The 24,318-nt window shown below is 43.9% G+C and overlaps 2 protein-coding genes across 2 annotated transcripts; one reads left to right on the top strand and one right to left on the bottom strand.

Annotated features, from left to right (window-relative positions):
- Positions 1 to 647: 647 nt before the first annotated feature.
- LOC123411189 (myb family transcription factor MOF1-like) lies at positions 648 to 5,224 on the top strand. Its single transcript, XM_045104132.1, has 6 exons — positions 648 to 981; positions 1,134 to 1,210; positions 1,311 to 1,353; positions 1,856 to 2,021; positions 3,697 to 4,033; positions 4,238 to 5,224. Exons 1-6 carry the CDS (start codon positions 840 to 842, stop codon positions 4,511 to 4,513), a joined length of 1,041 nt encoding a protein of 346 aa, XP_044960067.1. The 5' UTR covers positions 648 to 839; the 3' UTR covers positions 4,514 to 5,224.
- A 9,764-nt stretch (positions 5,225 to 14,988) lies between these two features.
- Positions 14,989 to 18,764, bottom strand: LOC123437459 (probable protein phosphatase 2C 47). Its single transcript, XM_045115711.1, has 5 exons — positions 18,538 to 18,764; positions 17,829 to 18,009; positions 17,547 to 17,744; positions 16,666 to 16,871; positions 14,989 to 15,837 (listed from the first exon to the last, which is right to left on the bottom strand). The coding sequence occupies exons 2-5, from the start codon at positions 17,979 to 17,981 to the stop codon at positions 15,279 to 15,281; spliced, it is 1,116 nt and encodes a 371-aa protein (XP_044971646.1). The 5' UTR covers positions 17,982 to 18,009; positions 18,538 to 18,764; the 3' UTR covers positions 14,989 to 15,278.
- Positions 18,765 to 24,318: the final 5,554 nt, after the last annotated feature.

The raw sequence follows: 24,318 nt of genomic DNA, 5'->3' as shown, positions 1-24,318 counted from the left end.
ATTTTCACAAGCGCCCGCCCAACCAACCCGCACTGTTTGCCGTCCATGAGACCTGCATTTTCTACCCACTTGGGACGGGTGACAAGATGAGCACCACTTCAGTGGTTTTTACTTAGACTGCACTTTTTGTTCTTGTTTTGACCGAACATCATGCATGCTCTCTCCACTCTCGGCTTTTCAGTGGTTCGGTTATGTTGGAGCATCAGCGTCTGAATCTTTATAAGGCTGTACTGGCGATGTTGCGCTCATGAACTGAGCTCTTAGAATTAGGTTAATGGCGTGGTAATCCCACGTAGTATGTAGGAACACGTTCTGCCGTGAGTTCAGATGGAGCGAGAGAGGAGCAAGCGAGGCGAGGCGAGGCAGGGCAGGCGGGTGTCAGCGGCGAGGTACTTGGGCATGCACCATGCTTCCCTTTCCTCGCGTCCTGTTGCGCTTGGGGTCAACACCTCTGCCCCAATCTCATAATTATCCCCCCTCTGCGGCGAATGGCATGATCACATCTGAAGACGCCTGAGCAGCTGGTTTGTCTCCAACCTTTTGTCTCTTCCTCCTCCTTCTCCTCGCTCTCTCTCTCTCTCTCTCTCTCTCTCTCTCACACACACACACACACACACACACACATTTCTCTGTCATGCAAGGAACAAACTGCACTGGTTATTTATGGAGAACCTCCACGCTTTGTCGAGCGTTGGAGTTCATATACAAGTTTTGGTCCCATGTGTGCAGGTGCAAGGGTCTGCATAGACTAGAGTGAGAGTAGTGTGCTGGTACCTGGTAGTGCCTAGCTATAGCTCTCAAGAGTGAAGGCAGACTTGTTTCCAAGGTGATCTTGCGACATGACAATGGCGGCCGGAAGAGATCATCAGAGGGTCGAAGGGGTGAGGCAGTACAACAGGTCCAAGGTGCCTCGCCTCAGATGGACGCCCGATCTCCACCGCTGCTTCGTCCACGCCATACACAACCTTGGAGGCCAGTACAGTACGTATAGCCAAAGCATACCCTCTAATAAACCCACTTCATCTCCTTGCTTGCTTTCGCTTGCTTTCTATCTTGTTGTTCTTGCGTTCAAGCTTGGCTGTTGCTGACTGCTGGTAGTTTGTTTGTGCAATGCGCGCGGATGATTTCTTCAGGGGCTACGCCTAAGAGAGTTTTGCAACTGATGGGGGTGGCAGGGCTCACCATATCTCATGTCAAGAGCCATCTACAGGTTTGTATATATGCGCTTGACGATGCTTATTCATCTTTGTAAAAGTGTTATCCTCTCTTGTTCTGATGGTTGATATGCCGTGTGTACTTGTTAAAAACAGATGTACAGGAACATGAGGGGTAATGATCTTGACATGATGCAAGGTATGCGCTAATATGAGATGGTTAATCTTTCTCCTATAATCATCATCAACTTTTTATGTTTGTATAACGGTGTGCATGCCCAAGATAATACATACATGCACTTCAGTCTAGCTAATGGTAGCCTAATTAATAGATGTGTGCATCTTGTGATGCAGAGGCCAAGGTTACTTCCCTTTTCGGAAGAAAAAAAAAACTAATGGTAGCCTAATTAATAGCTTGTCAAAGAAAACAACATGCAGTATTCCTCTCTTCTGGTGATAATGCAAACATTGAAGGTCATCATTAGGATCATTCTCATGTCATAGACACATGTGCATGCATGTCTGGCACACTTCTAAACAACCATCTACACATTCTCTGTGTGCTAAAGAAAAGCTACAATTAATTAAAAGGCAAAGGATGCTACAAGAAGGTGGTACTTTTATTCTCCATGCATGCATGCAGCAATGAGCCAAAGCTTAAGCAGTTCCTCCACCAATCTCTCTTTTCTTGTGAATGCCAGGCATTCAGCAAATGGATCAGCAGCACACATTCGCAGGAGGCATGGAAGTTTGGACAGATATGCAGCAAGTTCATCATCATACTGAGTACTGTGATGGACCCTGTTGCAGGTGCCACTCTCCAAAGCATACAAAGGGGTCACTGCTCCACCACCCCCAACTGAAAAGGTCATTGCCTTTCCTCTCTCTCGATCCATGTTTTGCCAATATCCCTAGCCCATCAGTCACATCATGAAGCATTCCTTGATTCTTTCACCTCTCTCACATGACTGAATGAATGCATGCATCATGACAAGAGAACAGCAACACCTGTGTTTGACACTGCACAAACTTTGCATTCCTTTTGCATGCTTGCTGCATGAGGGCTCCATCACATGCATATTCCTACCTAGGATGCCTAGAGATGCATACTGTTCTGATGTTTGCTACATGGGCGTTTGCATGCCTACAAGTAGAAAGTGAGGTAGCTTTCAGAGACTGTATACTGGTGCACTCTGGTAGGAATATCCATAGTGAAGAATTATTGACCAGCCTACTTTGGTCACATCACACCTCTCTTTTCCAATTATTATTATTAAAAAATTCAAAAAACACATTTCCCTTTATAAACTATTGTTTTAGTTTACATGCCTTTTTAACATTTGTTGTTTCACCCAAATTTTTATAACCCAAAGAGTGCTTCTGGATTTTATTGTTTTGGAAAATTTAAAAAGAGAATCATATATGTAGATTTGGCATCAATGTTTTTATACCTATTTTCTACGACCCTAGAAAAAAAATATTCCCTCCATTCCAACATATTTGATGTTCTAGTTTTCTCCTAAGTCAAACATTTTTAAGTTTTGTCAAGTCTGTTCAAAGATATAGCAACATCTGAGTGGTGGGCTAATGTAAAAAACATGAGTATTTTGGGATGTAAATTGGTAAAAAAAACTCATCTAAGCCATACCTTAAAAGAGTTTTTCAGAGTTTGGTCCAAGGCTGGAAGGGTAGCGGCCCCCCTCGGCCTCAACATAGCTCCACCAGTGCATCTGAAACACCTAATCAATTTCATTAGATTCATAATAAAACATATTTTCATAGTATATAAAAGTGGGCTCTATAAAAATATATATATATATTTGATGTTGTAGATAATAATATATTTTTCTATATACATGGTTAAACTTAATTTCTTTTGTCTTAGCACAAAGCTAGCATTTTAAATATTTTGGTATGGAGGGACTGTTATTTTGAGAGTAGTATTTTTTGTGTTTACACGCCGCAACTTCCTCGCCAGGCCCGCCTGGCCGCTCAAGCATGTAGAATCTGCCGAAGAAATAATGGAATCACTACATATGTTGTTACTCCCACCATCCACGTATAGGGCCTAATGAGTTTTTGAGACTAACTTTGACTGGACATGTTAAGACAATAATCAGTGACATGGATAGGGCCTAGTAGTTTCCTAACCCTAAACTCTAAACCTGGAGGCCAAAGGCCATGGATGTACCTTTTGTTTCTCCAACTCTCTCAACTTACAATTTGAAAACAAAAACGTCATTTTCAATTATGTATATGTGCATAATCTATTGCTCATTGTTTAGCTCATCACTCATGTCGAATGGTGTGTCTCTTCCTCCGTTCCTAAATATAAGTCTTTTTAAAAGTTCCACTAGTGAACTATATACGGATGTATATGGACATATTTTAGATTATAGATTCATTCATTTTGCTTCGTATGTAGACTCTTAGTGAAATTTCTTAAAAGATTTACATTTAGGAACGGAGGGAGCAGCAAAGGTACTACATTATGAGTTTTAAATTAAACTGAATAAGAGTAATTATGGCACCATGCATGCAGGCCATCTGGGATGGAGACCACACAGGAGGCAGGAGCAAGCCCCCAAAAAAACTCGGTCAGGGGCCAAGGAATATGCGAGAGGGACGTGACCTCGGGCGCGTACTGCCTCGCCGCTGCAGGCCAAGCATACTACTACTACGCCCACTGCATGCAGACGACGACGACGCACGAGCAGGGCCACCACCTGCCGCCGCGCTCCCGGACATGGCAGCGCACACCTGCAGCAGGCGGTGGTGGCGAACAATCCGCTCGCCCCGGCTGCACGCTCGCGCCGCGGGAGCCGGAGCGGGACCTCGCCGCGCCGAGGCGTGGTGGTGGTGGTGGTGGTGGTGGTGAGGTATAGCCATCTACGCACTGCTGCAAAAGCGTTTGGGACAAGTCGCATGCGCGCGCGGCGCGTGGATCCTTATGGCCCATCGAGCCTCGCGTCGCCGATCGGTCGCCATGCATGTCCCTTGTACCAGTTGGTCGCTGAGTCGATAGACGGCAGCGTGCGTGCGTGCGCGCACTGAGGCACTGACAGAAGTGCTGCGTTTTGCAGGAGCGGACCGGCGAGCTGCTAGCCCACGGCCACCACGGTGTCGCGCCGGCGGGTCACGGGACGGCGGTGGATGGGGGCGACGGCGAGCTGTCTCTGTCGTTGATGCTGGAGCTGGGCTCGGGGCGCCTCGGCAGGAGCGGCGTGGGGCAGTGCTGCACCGACAACAGCGGGCAGGGCAGCTTCCTGACGTCGTCATCGTCGAGTCTTGGCGGCTCCTGCTCGGGCCGGCGCCGCGCCGGTGTTAGCCTGGACCTGTCCCTTTCATTGTACAACTGAAACCGGCTAACGAGGGGTCGAAAGCATGGATGCCGGTTTCGAAGAGATGGCCTATTGGTGTACCGATCCTAGTTTGTATGTGCACGTTTGGACGTTTGGACCTCACGGGCGGGCCGCGGTCACCGGGCGCGTGCGCGTGCGCGTCGCGCACCGGCACGAGTGGCGCGTGCTCTGCTACCCTGGCCTGGGGCTCCCGCCCCTCGCTGTGGGCACGCAACAGCTGCAGCGCGAGTTCCACCAGCTTATGCCTTGTTCGGTTAGCCAGTGTTTGAAGAGGTCTGAGAGGGATTGAAGGGGATTGGAGCGTGGGGATTAACGGATCGAACATGGTCTTAGGGATCGCAATGAAAGAGGCGCGGTGATTCTGCTACCACGGCAAATGCTCCGGGGTGTGAACAATAGAATTGTTTAAAATAACAGAAACACTAAAAAGTAAAAAAGTAATGGGAAACGTTCGGAACGGTGCGCCGGTCGAACGATTCGGCCTGTCCCGCGTGCGTCGCGCGATCCCGTGCATGGACTCTCCCTTCCTTTTATACTGCGAGGCGTCATTTTTTGTTGTAACTGTAATTTTTTTGCTACTACCGACATGATTTTGGCTGCAAACATTGGTGATTGTTGCTACATTTTGTCCATTAAAAAGTTGCATTCAAGTTTAGTTGTAACCCGAGTTTGTCAGATTTTTTGCTACAACCGTGTTAAATTTTGCTATAACCGGTATCATTTTTTGCTGCAACCGTTCATTAAAAAAGTTGCATACACGTTTGTCAGAGTTGCAAACCGAGTTCACCGGATTGTTTTGCTACAACCCATATTCTGTTTTGCTACCGTGCATCATCAGTGTGTTTCTTTTGCTATGACCATGTTGATATTTTTTGCTATAACCATATTTTTGCTGCATCCATGTTAAAATTTGTTGCATCGTAGCCAACATTTGTTGCATCGACAATTTTTTGTTGCATGGACATATCTAACGATGCAGCCCGCATGCAGCCGATGAATCGGGCGGCCCGTGCGGTCGGCCGAAAAATTCGACCGACGCGCCGACGCAGAGCACTATCCATAACAAGAAACACTAAAAAATAAAAATGATGGTACAAGACTGTGGATGCGTGATGCCCGTGCCAAATCTGATGGAGCTTGGACTTTCAAGGAGCCCCTGGCAACAATACATAATTCATAACCGATATTTTTGGTGGCGAGCTCCTCCGATGTTGTTTTTGCACGCACGTGACGCACTCAAACATAGCTTGCGTGAACAATAGTTTCAGACTTTTTTTGAATTGTTTTACTATTTGTTTTGATTTCATTGTTCATAGGATGTAGATGAGCCTGAGCTCCGAAAAAATATTATAATTACCATGCCTTCCTACAAATCCTCTTTCTGTTTTTGTGAGGCAATGAAATCACTAATAATAAAATAAAGAGTCCCCTTGCAAACAAAGGGTGTCTGTCCTATTTGATGGTGACAAATGATGCATTGCATATGGACCACTTCTCATGGTTAGAGAGTTTTGGTGAAATTTCTTTTCACATGAAGGGAAGATTGATGTGTTTGTTTATTTTTTTCGTTGATTTGATTTTTTTCAAAGGATTTATCTGTCAAACTATGCACTCAAATAACAAATTATTTTCATGTTTGCATTAATAGCATCAAAATCTTTAAAACTAGATTACATGTCGATAGATTTCAATGAATATTTTTGGATGAAAGTTGTGCTTCGAAATTGTAAAGCTTTGTGCTTCAAAGCTTGACTAACTAGTGTACTAAGTATGCTTTCAAAACGCGAAAGTGTATAGGAGCTCTCAGGTGCTACGCGCCTCATATTAAAAATAATTTAGTAATTCAAAAAAGTCAAAAAATCATGAAACTTTTACAAAATAAAACGTGACCAAGTATTGCACTCGTATAAAGAAATAAACATGGAAATACGATTTCCCAAAAAGGCTAGTTAAAAGCACTATTCATATTGTATTGTTGTTATAAATTTATTTATTTGTTGCTCTAAATTCAACGGGAATAATTCATTGGCCAAACCTTTTATACGAGTACATTACTCGTCATACTGGTTTCTAGAAAAAGTTCAGAGACTTTTTTACTCTTTTCTTGAATTACTAAATTCTTTTTCAATATAGGAGGGTGGAGCATCGAGTGCTCCTAATCCGCTCCCTTTCAATACCATACTATTTGTGCTTCAGCACACATATGCTTCGTTTGTTGCAGAAATACAACTGCGCTTCATTTTTAAGGAAGCACAAAGGAACGACGTGATAGAGGTGTGGGGCCCGATCTTTCGATGAGATGGTGGCTATTGATTTGGTGGAGACGAATTTGACGATTCGACTACAAACATGCACGGCGTTTCGCCTTAGCAATCACTAAACTAACTTCAAGAGGTTATTGACCACGCCAGAGCACGATCAACCTGATCATGAAGGTCTCTTCCTGCAAGCAATCGAAGAACAAGCAAGAATATGATAAAAGCAATCTGAATATTGCGAATATATATGAACTATTGATAAGGGTGGGGATCCGAAAGCGGTCTTGGCCTGGTCATTGAACACAAACAAAGTACACAAAATTGCAATGGTTAACTTTTAACTAAACAAATCCCAAGCAAAAAAGCTACTAGGTTGATCTACTTATATAGGAGCAAGGGGTGGCGGCCAAGGAGGTGGGAGGATGTCCCAAGGTAGCCTAAAATCAACCCTAGGCCGTACAAGACCCGTGGGCCCCAAGTGGAAGTGATGCAACACCTTTGGAGTTATGGTTTGACTCAAATTCTGATACAACCTCAGATTGTTTCGTCCTTATCTCCATGCTCCGGACAAAATTTAAAGTCATTTCAATTGGGCTGGAACGTAGATAAAATCTACTTTCAAACAAAAAAAAGAATCACCCAATTCGGAGTTCGTATGCAAACGTTGTTGACCTTTTGAGACAGGTGTGTGTGTGCAGTCCGAATCTGAGTCCAGAACGTGAGAGACTTGGACTTTATCTTCTTTTGGCTAAAAGTAACGTGAGAAAACTTCTTGAACAACACATAATCATTTTCTTTGATGTGAGAGGACTTATTGAACAACACCTAATTATTTTCTTTTCCTTTATTTTCACACGTGGTTCGTGCAAGCGTTCAACAATTCTCCATTTAGACAGTAAAAATGAACGAAGTATTTTTGTTTCGGTTAACATAAATAAATTATTATATAATTATTATAAAAATTCACTTCACAAATATGCAAATATGAAATATTTTTTATCATATTCAAAGTAGCCATTTCCTCATCACGACGGTGCTTTCGCATGAAAGCACAAGTATGTTTCACTCTTTGGAAAAGCACAATCGTGGTTTTCACGCGAGAAGCACAATTATGCTTCAAGGAAAGCATAACTATGTTGAACGCTCCTAAGAAACAAAAACTGAAATAACCAAACAAATAGAAAAGAGAAAATTAGGCAAAACTGGGGAAAGGGGAAAAAGAAACCCACAAAACATAGCAAAAATGTTCTGATGGGAGAAGCGCCAACGTTCGACATGTAGCAACGCTGGGAAGTGTTGCGCCTAGGTACCCTCGAGTTATTTGCTTCCCCGAGGCCACCTCTGAAACCTCCTCTATAACGCTTCTCGCGTTGGATCGCCAACCACCCATGGTCCGACAGTGGCGAATGCACACTAAAAAAAGTTCGTGAATCTGAAAAAGTGTTCATGAATTTGGAAAATGTTTGGGAATTCGAAAAAGTTTACCAATTTGATTTAAAAAGGTCATGAATCTGAAAAGTCTCTATAAATTTGAAATGTTTGAGAATTTGACAAAATTCAGAATTTTAGAAAAGGTGCACAAATTTGAAATATATTCATGAATTTTAAAAAAACAAGAATCTAAAAGAAGTTCGTGAATATAAAATAAAAGTTCACGAATTTCATAAAATTTTGTGAACTAGAAAAGTTCATGAATATGAAAATGATATTTATGAATTTATATAAGATTAATGAATTAATACTTGTTCACAGATTTGAAGAAATGTTCACGAGTTAAAAAAAGAAAAAAAGAAAAAAATCTGAAAAAACAAAATAGCAGAAGCTTTCTAAAACCGGGATGAGCTTCCGCGGAAACTAGACTTAGATGGGCCGGACCATTAGATACAAGAAGGCTGTCAGATGCATACCATATGAATTGCTAATTTAATGATCTTGATTTCGTTCCTGTAAACTTTATGACGAATAAATAAAGCTTTAGGGTTTGTCTAGAAAAGAATTGCCGACTATTTTGGTCCACCTTTAATTATGAGTCGATGGATATTGTGAGTAGTACTTAGGGGAATCCATATCGACCACTCAAGCACTCACTCACCCCGCAAAAAGAAACTCAAGCACTCACTTCGTCAAGTAGCCGGCGCTTTGCTTCTCAACCGAGTGGCAAGAGCAACTAACAAATTTTTTGTCCTACAAAAAAACTAACATTCTTTTATCTGAATTCTTTTCGATCTATTCATGAACTGTCAGATTAGTACAAAGAACATCAGGAATAAAAATTACATGTAGATTCGTAGACCACCTAATGACGACTACAAGCATTGAAGCGAGCCGAAGGCGCGCCGCCGTCATCCCCTCTCCCTCACCGGAGTTGGACAAACAGTGTTATAATAGACAAAAGGAAAGTCATCGTGTTAAGGCCCTACATGATCAGTGGACCAAAACAACAACCTCCGCCGATGAAGAAAATCGTAGATCAGAAAGATCCAACTTGTAAACACACAAACACATATGAACAAAGACCGGATCCACGTGGATCCATCAAAGACAAAAGCCGACCAAATCTCACGAGATCCGTCGGAGTCAAATCTTCACAGGCCCTTCGACAACGCCAGAAGCACCGTCGGACAGGGTCTAGCTAGGCGGGGAGAAGCAACTAACTGGGTGGAACACCGTCGGAACAAAAGGAACTAACTGAGTGGAACCCCTCGCAAGAGCTCCTCACAAATTACTTTTGGTGGGTTTAGAGCATGCCACTTGGCGAGCTCTCGGTTGCCATGAAGTGTCGCATGCTACGCATAGGTGTTTCCGGGCTTTCCATTTTGGCGGGAATCAAAATTTGTTTGCATGAAAATAAAAGGTTTTCCTTTTAGCTTTCATAAGAGACACGGATTTGCTTCTCGCGAAAGCACACGTTTGCTTCTACGAGACGGAAAGAGAAAAAAAATATTTTTTTCTTTTACAAGAGGAACAGATTTGCTTCTCGTGTACGCGCGTGTTTGTTTTCGTGAGAGGTACTATACTCTCAGAAAAAGGTAATATATATCGAGAGAGGTGTTTTGGAGGCCGAGCTCCATGAAGGCCTTTATTTTTGAAATTTTCAAATTCAATTTTTTATGGTTTAAATTTTTTTGAAAACAAATATGCATGTATGTAAGGATGTAACCCACATGTGTGTAAAAATTTATGATGAAATACCTTGAGTTGCGACCTGTACAAAAAAGATAAATTCGTGGTCTCGAAGGATGAATAGTATCATGTGTTAAACAACCCTAGATTTGTTTTTTTTTTTTGCATAGCCATCATTTCAATGTATTTTGAACTGAAAAATTACACACATGTGTGTTATATCTTCATGTATATCTGTATTTTTTCAGAATTTTTGGAAATATAAAAATATGAATTTTGATGAAACTTCAAATTTGAACTTGGAGGCTTCACTGGAGGCCGAGCTCCAAAAGGGATATATGTTTTTCTTTCGCGAGAGGTGCAGGTTTGCTTGTCGTAAAGACATAGATTCACTTTCATGAGAGGCATAGTTGCGCGTCTGTATCTCTCGAAAAGAAAAAAAAGAATGTCAGAAAAAACCATGATTTCGGCTTTTTTTTCATTTTTTCTCATCAAAACCTGTTAACATGGATCTAGTTCCAGTATAAGAAATCCAATGATGAAAATAATTTAAAATTTAAACGCATGGCTTAAAATATAAATATTTTAAATAAACAAATATATAAAAATAAAAAAACTTTCAGATTGCGCCAAGTGACACACATATAATGTTGTGTGCCACTTATTGCAATATAAGAAGATAAAATTGAACTTTGCAAGGGGTCGCAGCCAAGCATCAAAGATTTTGGATAATCTATTTATAGAGATTTGAGACGGCCCATTTAGCATGTTTGTGCTCTACACAACCCCGGTTATAGGACTATTTCACAAGGTTCCGGTTCGTTGAATCGGTTTTGGGAACCTTCTAAAAGGTTCCTGACTGTATCGTTTTGTTTGGATTCACATTTTTTTTTCTTTAAAAAGGTTCATTTGAAATTTAAGTTTTTTAAAGTTTATTTGGAATTTAATATTTGTTAGGATTTCGATATATTATGTTTTCAAATAATTGTTCATAATTCTTTAAAAACTCTTTCACAAAATTGTTCATAGATTAAAATAATGTTTGAGAATTTTCAAAATAAATAATATTAAAAAGGTAATTTTGCAAAATGTTTTTGTTTAAAAAAGTCAGGTTTTCGTATTTTTTTAAAGTTCAAATTTGAAAAAAAAAAAACCTTCAGTGACCGGGTCGCTACAGTGTGTCATCGCTACAATGTGGACAATGTGGACCAAATAAGTCGGCCCAGTCATGGCTTCCCCTCTTAGTGTTGTGTCCTTATTTGAGGCATAACCCGTCATATATGAGCATCCCAGGAACAGGACCCTGAATTGTGGTTGTTCAGTGCGTTTATAGTAATGAAAATCACCGTAGAACAGTTGTTCTATGAATCGGGGACTAAAAAATGTGTCAGAAGCACTCGAATTAACATTCTTTGCTCCGGTCGGAGTCTGGACTTGGTTTGTTTTTTAGGGAAGACTGTGGACTTGGTTTGTTTTTTAGGGGAGAGTGTGGACTTGGTTTGTTTTTTGAGGGGTGACATGCCTTACTTTATTGAACGCTTGGGCGGCGGCCCTGTTTCCGGCGGCCACTGTGACCGCGGGGGCGGCGCAGCGGCTGGTCCTGGGACGCCCCAGACACTCTCCATGGCCTACCATGGATCTGGAGTTGGTTTGATCCAGCTCGAGGTGCTGCAATGGCTGGTGACGCGTGTGAGCTTGGTGGTCGACGGCGGAGGGAGTTTGTCGCAGCGGGAACAGCTCCGACGTTCTGGCCCAAATGTGGATGCCTCTTGTGCTGGGTTGGATGAGTTCCAGGCGAAAGCCTTGGCCCGACTCTGTTGGTCCCATCGATGGCGGCGTTTTTGGGCGCCGTTTTCCTTGTCGTGGAACTCCTCCTCCTGCACGAGGGGTTTGAGCTCTCCGGTGAAAACCTAAGCTTTGAATGGTTGCCAGAGCAGCGGGTGACGGCGGCGTCTTCGTCGTTTCCTTATTGGGGGCGTCGCTTGGAAGAGCTAATTTGTGCTTGTTGTGTCAGGTTTTCTCCTACGTAGGGTTTCATGGATATCGGGGCAGCGGCCCCGGACGACTGATGTGCGTCGAGGCGGCGGCCTTGGCGAGCGATGCGCGAGATGGCTTCATGGGGAGGGGCAGCGGCTCGGCCTTCGCTTCGGTGGCAATCTTGAGCCGCTTGGGTGGCAGGTTTGTTGGCTCGGTCGACGCATCCTAGTGGGGGCTGTTGGACGGTACGTCAGGGCAGCGGTCCAGATGTGGTGTAGCGTTCGTGGTCTCCGTGCAGTTGTCTTGAGCAGCGTGCGTTGCGGGCAGCTGGATCGTGCGGCATTGCAGCTTGAGGACGAGCGATGGTATGTCGGGGCAGCGGCCTCGGAAGGAGGTTTTGGTTGAGTGCACAGGGTGCGTCGGACAATGGATGTTGGGGCGGCGGCCTCGAAAGATTTGCAGCTTCGCCGGACTGGACTATGTGTCGAGTGGGCGACATGGTTTGTGTCTCCACATGACCTCTACGATGAAGGTTGGGTCGCCGTTCGTCTTCGGTGAAGGCGGAGTCGCTTAGTTTAGTGAGGGCAATGACGCCCGTTGGGGAGCAATGACGACGATGACGCAAGGGTGTATCTTGTCGAGGCTCCTATTTGTTGAGGTGTGTACATGTCGAGGATGTCATGTGTGTGCTGCTCGGATGATTTTAGCCCGGTTTTTCGTTAGTTAACTGGACAACTCTTTTCTTCTTAGTGAATGCAGATTTTCTGTCATTTTAAAAGAAAAAAAGATAGTCCGAGAAATAGGAATTACAGATGTACCATGCGGACGGATTAGCCAGAAATAGGGTCCCTCATCTAAATGTAAAGAACGTTTGGCTAAACTATGTGCCTCCATGTTAGAGAGCCTACCATCAAAAATGAAATTACATGAAATAAAATCACTACTAGTAGCATGTATCTCATCCACGATTGGTGCAATTGGTCCCAAGGTACCTCCATGTATATCCTGTACCATCGATTCGCAATCTGAAGCAATTCTGGACTTGGGTGTGAAGAATCTGGGTTAGGGAGTGTAACGTTTAAGATACGGTTCTATCCTTATTTTGACACGAGGGCCTCGACGGGGATAGAAACGCATCTCGTCGTTTCGTAAGAATGAATATCGTTACAATTTCATATACTCATCTTTTCAGTACAAGTACTTGTAACGGTATCCACTCTTGCGAAACGACTAGATTCGTTTCTATCCCTATCAAGGCCCTCGCGCCAAAATAAGGATAGAACCGCATCTTGAAAGGGAAGCCCATCTTCCATCTTGGATATAAAGGGATACAGGGATAAATAAAAAAATAAAACCAACCCAGAGCTAACCTTGTTGGGTGTTTTTATAGGAGAAAACTTCATGAGCACCGGGCGCTAGAGCCAAGGCTCAAACGCAGGTGGGCTTACAGCTAACCCAGCTGTCCAGCCAACGGGTCGATGCCCTGTTCTCGTACAAGGATAAATTGGGTCCTTATTCTGATGCTTTCTCCCCTGGAAACAATCCTAATTTCTTTCTAAAAGGTACTCTACCCATAAACTAATATAAGAACGTTTAGATCATTATTTTAATTATTTAAACATTTTTATATTAGTTTACAGAGGGAGTATAAAGGAGCTCCCAAACAAGACCCTTTAACCCCAACGGCTCACCGGTCACCATAGTGGGCCTTTGTCATTCAATGGATGGAGGGATTAGATGGGGTTAAGGTTACAAAATCAATGTAGTTTATAGGAACCAATGAACAGTACCACACCTACAATGTAGCTGCAGTACCGTGACATGGTGCTACATAGATGGTGTTTCTTTACCCAGGGAGTAGACTAAAAAGTCCCTTTTAGTCCCTAGGTAAAGAAACAGGAGGGACTTTTCCTTAAGGGACTACAAAAAGATCTGTTGGAGGGACTTTTTTCTTTAGTCCCTGGGACTAAAAAAAAGTCTAGTCCCTGGAATTCGATCTGGGATGTTTGTTCTAGATCCAATGGACCTCGGAGCAGGAGAGGGAGAGGCAAGCAGAGGGATCAGTGGAACTGTTGCAATGCAAGTAAAAAAATATTTACAAGTTTGAGTACATCTATATGTTAAGTCATGGGCCCATCAATGGATGTTTGTTCTAGATCCAACGGACCTCGGTCCAGGAGAGGGAGAAGCAAGCAGAGGAATCAGTGGAACTGTTGCAATGCAAGAAAAAAATTTACAAGTTTGAGTACATCTACTCCCTTCGTTCCTAAATATAAGTCTTTTAAAAGATTTCACTACGAGACTACATACGGAGCAAAATGAATGAATCTACACTCTAAAATATGTCTATATACATCTGTATGTACTCTCTTAATGAAATTCCTAAAAAGACTTATATTTAGGAACGGATGGAGTATATGTTAAGTCATGGGCCCATCAATGAGCTTGGTACTACCACACTACTATCTTACCAAGAATTTATCCAAACTATGCGTGAACTTACAATGCTACCATAAGACAATACTGTTACGGTTCCTTTGGTTTGAAGATATTTCATAGGAATTCTACTTCTTCTGTTACTAAATTTTTCTTTTTAAGTTTTCACTAAGGATTACATATGGATGTATATAGACATATTTTAAAGTCTGAATTCACTCATTTTGTTTTGTATTTAGTCTTTAGTAAAAAAATTAATAAGACTTATAGTCTAGTTCTTCCCAACCATAATTATTTTGATATCGAGGGAGCATTTAGGAACGGAGGGAGTATATGATAAGATTCTTATATAAATCTTTCTTTAAAGCCATTTGATTCATTTGAATGGATTCATATTCCTATATAGGATTGGTTCCTATCCTTCACATTTCATAGAAAAATAAACATGAGTCTAGACTCGATAAAATAAATTCTATTCATAGGATTTTTGATACATGTGATCTCATTTCATGCAAGTTTCCTATTCCTATGAAACAAAGGAGGCCTAAATAGTTATAGAGCGAGGATTAAAAGTAAATTTCTCTGCCAGGTTTATAATCATAAAATTACTCTCATTTATCATCCGAGGGGGATAACAGAGAGTTCATAATTTAGACAGTATAAGTTATAAGTTCGGAGTAGAGCAAAATTGATCAGCTATAAAATCTGTCATTCATACCAGAATAAGAATGCCGGGCATTGCCCAATTACACTCTGGACAATCAAATGCTAGCCGGTACAAACAGAGCATTTGCCTTCGCAAAATGATTAGCCTACACCTCAACAAAATTTGGAACATGATTCTACACAACTTATTCCGAGACCTATAGTCGAGAGACCTGGGCAAAACTTCAAGGAACAACAACAACAAATAATATAAGATCATACAACAAAAGGGTTACGCGAGGGAAGACATGTTTTGAGGGAGGTCAGGCATTACTGTCGAGAGCACCCTTTAGCATATGCAACCCTTCCATCGAAATACTTCTCCGTACCCGGAATCTTGGGATCTCAATTTGAGGGGGTGGGTCGGCTGAGAAGCATACAACCACTGCAGTTAGGTTGTCGCAAGTGTCTCGTCGGAGCGCTTCCTGAACAAGTTCTCTTGAGCACCTTTCCGGATCGTTGTGAGCCATCAGCTCTTTCCGTACCATTGACACAGCACATTGGCTGGTCATCACATCCCAGAGGCCATCACATCCAATTATCAAGAACTCGTCTTCCTCAGTGAGTCTAACCTCCTGAAATTCAGGTTCTGGAGTGAGAGGGCTTATAGACCCTTTGGAACCTTTGACGTGCCAGTCACCGATTGCCCTTGCTACAGACAGCTGACCATTGAGATAGCCATCAAAGACTATGCCACCAAGGTTCTCAATCCTGAGCTTTTCACTCTTGCAGCTGGGTTTGTGATCTTTTGACAGCTCAACGGCCCGTCCTCGCTTTCCTAATACTGCTCGACAATCTCCAGCATTTGCAACAAGCAATGTCCTGTACCATTGAATGACATGGATGAGAGTATATCATTCGATGCAAATAACCAATCTAAAGATAGCAAACACAGGCTCTACTCTGGTAATGCGTCAACTAATAAAGGCAAGGAGGCCCAGAGGACAGCTAGGTACAGCAAAGAACCTTGTTTCGGTTGAGACATTGTGGGTTGAAGCAATAAATGTGAAGTAGCTGACAGATATAAAGGATATGAAGTAGCCTCTATAATTTCAAAAACGGGAAGGAACAGTGTCTAATTATTTACCACTAAGTCGCAAAAATGCCAAACCAACAACCCATTGAGTTCTTCTAACCAAGAATAACTCAACGACCACCTTCAAATAAGTTTCTTTTCTATGTCAACATGATTATAGGAAGGACTCATTTAGAGTCTATTCTGAAGGCTTCCCTCAGAATACTCTTCCATTAAATCCAGTCTTTGATATGGCATTGTTGGGATTAATTTAACTCCTTGCAATATTGTATAGTGAATGAAAAACATTATTACAAACTGGAGAAACATTTGATATACTCCCTCCAGTTGATTTTATAAGTCAGGCATGGATCTTTAGGTCTTCAATTTTACTAATAAAATATGTGTCATATGTCACAAAAAATATATATTTAGAAACTTCATTCGACATCAAATCTAACAATGTATTTTTTGTGGCATTTAACACATGTTTCTTTAAATTAAGGCCCATACCCGTACCCGACTTATAAACCCAACCGGAGGGAGTACAATAACATTGACAGGTGTCTTCTTGGGATGCCATGTGTCAGTAAAATTAAAAGGTTTGGTACTAGCACCAAAACTTAGTAACTTACCTGCCAAAAATAAGGGCCGTCAATGCTGTGGTCCCCGAACTGCGGTCAAGAGAATGGGAATCCGCAATCGCGTGATCAGCCTTTAGAAATGCACTTCTGATTGCTTTCTCCATGCTGTTGGGGAAGTGACCATCTTCGATTATGAACTTCAGCAAGTTCTTCCGAACGAAACAGACTGCATCTGTACCACCATGACCATCAAACACCTGCAAATTATGTCAAGAAAATGTATTATTATACATCTGTTGTGCTAGGTAAAGTGACATGCCACCAAAATTACCCCCATAAAATGAACAATTCCTGCACTCAAGAACCAGCAAACATGCTTTCTATACAATGCATGGTTTTTCTTTAGTTTTTTTTTTCTTTGCTAAGCTGTGCCCTGTATTCTTTAGTTGAATACAGGGCACAGCTTAGCATAAAAAACTAATATAAAATTTCAAACCACAGTTTACTGTTTAAAAGAATTACTTGTCCTTCTCTTAACAGCATGATTGAAGAAACACACTTTTTGTTTGCAGGGGTTTTCATTGTACTAAAATATAAGAAATGAAACTAAAAGCATCTATCAATGCTCATACTGAACTGATTCACCTCAACGCAATCATTGAACCACACTAGTACAATCATTTCCACTATCATGCGTCCACAACCGATGTAATCATGGATTTCCAAGTTGAGCAAATGAACACACCTAGAAGCTATTATCACAACATTAGTGGTGGACATAAGTCACAATGGGTGGTATTATTATCACAGAGAAGTCGCAGCAGACTAAATCATTGATTCATAATGAGCACATGCATTGTTAAACAGTTAATGAGACAAGAACAGCAAGGAACCGCCGGATCGCAATTTATGGTAACTGTAATCCAACTCACCCCATAGAAGGCGCCTGGTGCAGGGATAGCAGGGGTACGCATTCCGAGGTGCTCAATGAGGCTGTCGATGCAAACATGCTCGTCCTCCATGTACGTCTTCGGCCCGATATTGGCATAGCTCCCAGACCGGTAGACCGGCAGGAAGCTGGGACGGATCTCTGTGGGTGAGATCAAGCTCAGCGTCCCCGAATCCAAGCCCTGCAAGAAAACAAAAGAGAAGCACCGTAGTAGTTTGAGGAAATGGCCGGGCAATGAGCCGGAGGGGATAGTCAGTGTGGTTACCAGGTCTGTGGAGGCCGCGGCTATGCGCGCACTGCTGGCGCAGTGGCGTATGGCCGTGAGCTGGTGACGCGGCGGCTTGCGGGCCATGGGGCTACCGGTGGCGCCGCCGCCGCCGCTACTGGGTGGGGTCTCCGGCTCGACGCCTCCGCTCATGATGTCTGGTGCTCTTGGCTACTCTGTTCTGTTGGTGATCAGAGACAGTACAGGAAACGAAGAACATTTTTTGAGTTAAAAAAGATGCAACTTTCCGCTCCTGAAAGCTAGGAACGATTTGAGAATAGGAACATTTTCAGATTGCTGAGAGATTAAAAACAGTCCTTCCAATCGGCCATGATTGGAGCCGTACCAATTACGCCGCCATAATAATATTAATATCCAAATCGAGCGGAAAAAGGAACATCCACAGCGTCAATAACAGGAAAGAATTGAAATCTGCTCCCCTCCCGCCCGTGCAATGATTGGAACCAATATCCGCGCCGGGAACCGGAACGGCGCCATTTCCGCCGCCCCGGGACCTCCGCCGGCGCAGAGCAGCAAGACAAATCCCTCTTCCAGCACTGCCCCAGCAGCCGACCAAGAACGATCCGATTTCCCCCCTAGCGACCACGACGAATCCGCCCACCCGCCCATCCATCCATCAGGACGAACGAATGAACCGGAGATGCAGAGTTGCAGACAATACATATCAGATCAGGGGGGTAGCGCTCACCACCGGAGAAGGGCCGTCGCCGCAGCCGCGCCGCGCGATGCGTTGGGTAGGTGGAGGAGGAGGAGGGGGGAGCTGGTGGCGAGGATGGGGGAGGAGCGTGCAGGAGGTGGTGGAGGGGGGAGGAGGAGCTCGTGGCGGATTTGGGGATGGGACGGGGGCGGGGCGAGGAGGGAGAGGGGGCTGGTCTTTGGGGGCGGGCGGGCGGGCGAGATGGTTCGTGTGATCCCATCTGCGGCGCAGCTGTGCACGGCTGGATGTGGGTGGGGTGCGGCTCCGGTGTGCATTCCGTGTCTCTGTCGGGTCCGCCCGTCCGTCCCTTCCTTCCCTCGCTTTTTGCGTGCATAAAATAATGCCCGTCTAGTGCTTGGACCTTTTCGCCCCCTTTCCCTGCTGTCTTAGATTTTTTCTTGTCTGTACTGCCACTACTTCTTATCGAGATCAAACCTGTATGTGACTCTGCCAATGCATCATCGCATCATCTCTTAGCATGTACTTCTCCAATTTTTTAGTCTGTATATAAGCTTTGGTCAAAGTCAAGCTTTGTAAAATTTAACTAATTTTATATTAAAAAATATCAACATTCACAACATGAAATCAATATTATCGGATGCACCACGAGATGTATTTTCATACTATGTAATTTTAGTATACTAGATATTCATATTTTTTGATATAAATTTGGTCAAACTTTATGTTGTTTGACTTTAAGTAAACCTTATACGCGGAGTAAACAGAAACAGAGGGAGTACTCCCTTCGTTCCTAAATATAATTCTTTTAAAAGATTTCACTAGGAGATCACATACGAAATAAAATGAATGAATCTACACTCTAAAGTATGTCTATATACATCTGTATGTAGACCCCTAGTAGAATCTCTAGAAAGACTTATATTTAGAAACAGACGGAGTAATTATATACGTAATAAAAACATAAGGTTACTTCCAATGCTTCACCTTATACAGGTGCTAAGGCTGCTACATAGGCAAAAACACTGATGTGGCAAGCTAATTAATAGGAGAGAGATGAGTGTAGTGATCCACAAAGAAACAATGTTAAGCGCGTGAACCTAGGTAAAACAATTAAATGAAAGAAATGCACCAATGCATGCACAACTTTAGTTGCAAAAGCATTAAATAAGGAGGCTTAGCTACGATAAGCTAAGCAACTATGCATTGGGGGCTTTAGTTGCTAAATTATTTAATATGCTTACCACCTTATCTTAGCACCAATGCATTGGAAGTGGCCTAAGAAACAACTAGTACAATGCAATGTATCTTATGTATTGTATGTAATTTAATGATTTGTGGCTCATGCATGCATGTGATTGGGTTAGCACCTCTTTTTTACCTATGGTCATGTTTGGATACTCTAACTCGGTTAGAGGTTAGGGTAAGATTCTAACCCTAGACTAATTTTAAACTAACTCTAACCAAAGAGGTGTTTGGGTGACACAGTTAGATTGCCAATAAAAGCACTTTTTCAATCATTTGGCTCCTTTAACAAGAATTTGGTGTGGTGGAGGTAGAGGGAAAAGTAACTTTTTCTCGGCCCCACCTAACTCTAACCCAAACAAGCATCTCTTGGATGGGTTAGTTTTTGTGGATGGGCTAGATGAAGATGCATCTAACCAACTCTAACCCTCCTGTTTGGATGTTTTAGGGTTAGTTTGGACCAATCTAATCAACTCTAACTCTAACCCATGGATCCAAACAGGGCCTATGACCACGTGTCAAGGTTGTATGTTAGCTAAGATACAACCTCACTATCTCTCTTCATTAAATAAAGTGCCACATAAGAAAAATGCATATGAAACCGCACTAAGAGACCTGCATTGGCTCAGGCCTAATGCTTCACTAGAAAAATATCTTTTAGAAGTTTTTTCTCGTGAAACTTCCTACCTATTATTCATTATTAAGCGTCGGAAATGGTACAAATTACATTCATGTTCGTAAACCATCAAAAATGGTAGAACGAGCTGAAAACGCATCGTTGTTATCGCTCCTCTCTCATCAAATCCAAAAAACATTTTTATAATAAATAGACAAGAAGTCACCATGCTAAAGGTCCCAAAAGGCGGATGCATTAGAGCAGTTGTCGTTGGTCACCTCGCCGATGAAAGAAACGTAGAATGAATGGATCCAATTAATAGACACACAAACGCAAACAAACGAACACCGCATCCAGGTAAATCCATCAAAGACAAACACCTATCATATCGAGTGAGATCCGTTGAAGACGCACCTTCACATGCCCTCTGATGATGTTGGATGCACCGCTGGGACAACAGTTAGACAAAGAGAAACTTGTTCCATCCTCAAGGAGTTGTCATCGTTGTCCCGTCTTCATGAGAAGGACACAAAACCTAAACTATAAATCATATGAAAACGAAGCAGAATCCCTTCCGACAACATGAACCAAGGTCCACCTAAGGTCACAAAAGAATAGGTAGATCATAGACGACACCAATGAAAGATGAGTGTAGAGGAATAGGATGCAACTCTCGATGTATTGATCGGGTTGAAAGATGAGTGTAGAGGAATATGATGCAACTCTCAATGTATTGATCATGTGCAAGCACATTTATATATGATGTACAAGGTGGGACAGAGCCTCAACTATACAAGAAACTAGGAGGTGGGGCAGGTATACAAGATACATGCGAGATATACTCAATCCCCCAGTCGAAGCGTCATCGATGTTGACGCAAAGACTGGATCAGAAATCTTCAAACGACGCCGTAGGCAAGCCCTTGGTCATGATATCTGCAAATTGTTGGGAAGTAGGGACGTGTAAAACACGGACATGGCCAAGGGCTACCTGTTCCCGAACAAAGTGAATATCCATCTCAATATGTTTGCTCCGATGATGATGAAAGGGGTTGGCGGAGAGGTAGATGGCATACACGTTGTTGCAGTACACCACCGTGGCCTTATCAACAAGACATGAGAGCTCGAGAAGTAACTGGCGAAGCCACGAGCACTCGGCGATGACATTGGCTACGGCACGATACTCGACATCCGCACTGGAACGGGAGACTATAGGCTCTCGCTTGGACGACCAAGAGATGAGTGATGGTCCAAGGAAGACATAATATCCCGAGGTGGAGCGGCGAGTGTCGGGGTAGCCAACCTAGTCGGCATCCGAGTAGGTAGTGATGTCAGTGGCGATGGAGGCGTTCAACGTGATGCCAATATCCATAGACCCCCCTAATGTACCAAAGAATCTACTTCATCGCAGTCTAGTGAGCATCCCGAGGGGCATGCATATGAAGTCACACCTGTTGGACCGCATGCTGCAACTCCGGTCGAGCGAGGGTAAGGTACTGAAGAGCACAAACAATAGACCGATAGAAAGATGCATCAGGAGCAAGCGAGTCGTCAGTGGCAGAGAGCTTGGCCTTCGTATCGATCCGAGTAGGAGCAGGTTTGCAATTAAGCATTCCGACGTGATCGAGAAACTCATGAGCATACTTCCGCTGATGGAGAAAGAAGCCATCGCCGCTTCGCACCACCCCAACACCGATGAAGTAGTGCGAAGGACCAAGGTCCTTGATGACGAACTCAACGCGAAGATGAGAAGTGAGCTGGCAGAGTAGGCCATGTGTGTAGGGTGTCAGAATGATGTCGTCGATGTAGAGAAGCAGATATGTCGTGTTAGCGCCCTGGTGGTAGACAAACATCGAGGCATCGGAGCGTGTAGAGCGGAAGACAAGTCGATGAAGAAACGTTGCGATGCTATGATACCATGTAGGGAAATAGGATGCAACTCTCGATGTATTGATCGGGTGCAAGCGCACGTATATATGATGTACAAGGTGGGCCACAACCTCAACTATACAAGGAACTAGGAGGTAGACCAGGTATACAAGATACATGCGAGATATACTCAATAATGAGGAAACCCTAGTCGGTTTGGAAGGGCTGGGGAAAGTCACGAGACGGTAGATTCACTGAATTGACGTATGTACTACATACTTCTTCCATTTGTTTCATAAGACATTTTAAAGAGCTTGTTTTGTGTTGTTTTAGACAGTGTTTGAATGTTTAAAATGTCTTGTGAAAATAAACAAAGCGAGTACCAAATTTACAAGATGTTGTTTTGTCTCGCTGGTGTGGTTCTTCCGTCGGCGGTCAGAGCGGCATCCCGGAGGAAGACAACATGGGCGGCGGCGGCGGCGGTCCGTCCTCGAGCAGACGCATGTGGCAGTCTACAGTTTGCCACTCGTGAGGTGAGCTCGGCAGTGGGTCGAGCGGCGCTGCCAGGGCGGCCCTCACAGGTGGTGGCTCGGACGGGCGACGGCTCACTGGCACGGAGTGGCGGCTGTCGCACATAGAATCGCCGCCTGTGGTCCCCCTGTGTCAGGCGACTTCAGTTCAGGAGAGACCCTCGGTCTAAAAGTATTCTTTTGACCGGTTGGCGGGACGCGTGGCTGGTGGCATAGACAAGGCACCGCTTAAGGCCGCCACAGTGGGACCAGCAGAACCTCCGCCAGACTCTTTGCCGGGGAAGACAGGGGTCTCGCGGCCCAATTAGGAGATGAGGAATCCAAATCGGGATCAGGAGCTGCTTCATAGCAGGACGCTGGTGCCGTCCAGCGAGGTGCCACCCACCACCATGTCGTTGATGCACGAGGGTTGAGAGGACAACCAGCCTAGCCCGGCCATCCAAAGCGAGGTGCAGCGGATTCGGGCTACGAGCCATCCGGGGGAAGGGATTGTTGGGGAACATTGCATGGGAAACAAAAAGTTTCCTACGCACACGAAAGACCTATCATGGTGATGATCATCTACGAGAGGGGAGATCGAATCCACATACCCTTGTAGATCGCTAAGCGGGAAGCGTTAAGAAACGCGGTTGATGTAGTGGAACGTCTTCGCGATCCAAATCGTCGTCGTTCCACGATTCGTCCCGATCTAGCGCCGAACGGACGACACCTCCGCGTTTAGAACACGTAAAGCTCGACGACGATCTCCGCCTTCTTGATCCAGCAAGAGGGGCGGAGAGGTAGATGAGTTCTCCGATAGAGCGACGGCGTGACGGTGATGATGGTGGAGCTATTCCAGAAGGGCTTCGCCTAAGCACCGCTGAAACTAGACTAGAGGAGAAATAGATCTAGAGAGAGGGCAGCACGTGGCTGATTGTTGTGTCCAAAACCCTCAAAAACCTGTAGTATATATAGGAGGAGAGGAGAGGAGGCATCCTTGGAGCGTACTACAAGGAGAAGGGGTCAGCCGAACCAAGGAAGATTCCACCTTCCCACATATTCCTTTTAAAGGTCTTTTACCTTTTACCTCTTCTCCTAGCCGCATGGGCCTTTGAGAGAGGTTTTGGCCAGCCCATCAGGGGATGGTCCACATCCTCTCACAGCCTATAAGGATCTTGGGTTATCACACCCCTCCCGGCGGTCCCCCGGCACCCTCCCGACACTCCCCGTACACTACCGATGAGCCCGGAACTTTTTCGATGACCAAAACAGGACTTCCTATATATCAATCTTTACCTCCGGACCATTCCGGAGCTCCCCGTGACGTTTAGGATCTCATCCGGGACTCCGAACAACCTTCGGTCACCAACACCTATTACTCAACTATACCGAAACGTCACTGAACCTTAAGTGTGCAGACCCTGCGGGTTCAAGAACTATGCAGACATGACCTGAGACACTTTCTGGTCAATAACCAATAGCGGGACTTGGATGTACATATTGGCTCCTACATATTCTACGAAGATCTCTATCGGTTGAACCTCTATGTCAAAGATTCACGTAATCTCGTATGTTG

The sequence above is a fragment of the Hordeum vulgare genome, chromosome 1H, assembly GCF_904849725.1.
Source record: "Hordeum vulgare subsp. vulgare chromosome 1H, MorexV3_pseudomolecules_assembly, whole genome shotgun sequence".
NCBI classification, from domain to species: Eukaryota; Viridiplantae; Streptophyta; class Magnoliopsida; order Poales; family Poaceae; genus Hordeum; species Hordeum vulgare.
This window is presented reverse-complemented; position numbering and strand designations above follow the sequence as displayed.

Excerpts from the sequence above, each read along its gene's own strand:
- LOC123411189 (XM_045104132.1), top strand. The coding sequence starts at position 840 with ATGACAATGGCGGCCGGAAGAGATCATCAGAGGGTCGAAGGGGTGAGG. Across the intron at positions 982-1,133 it reads CAACCTTGGAGGCCAGTACA|GGGCTACGCCTAAGAGAGTT; the intron begins GTACGTATAGCC and ends TGATTTCTTCAG. Across the intron at positions 2,022-3,696 it reads CACCACCCCCAACTGAAAAG|GCCATCTGGGATGGAGACCA; the intron begins GTCATTGCCTTT and ends CCATGCATGCAG.
- LOC123437459 (XM_045115711.1), bottom strand. The coding sequence starts at position 17,981 with ATGAGCGGAGGCGTCGAGCCGGAGACCCCACCCAGTAGCGGCGGCGGC. Across the intron at positions 16,872-17,546 it reads CACCAGGCGCCTTCTATGGG|GTGTTTGATGGTCATGGTGG; the intron begins GTGAGTTGGATT and ends CATAATTTGCAG. Across the intron at positions 15,838-16,665 it reads ACGGCCCTTATTTTTGGCAG|GACATTGCTTGTTGCAAATG; the intron begins GTAAGTTACTAA and ends TCAATGGTACAG.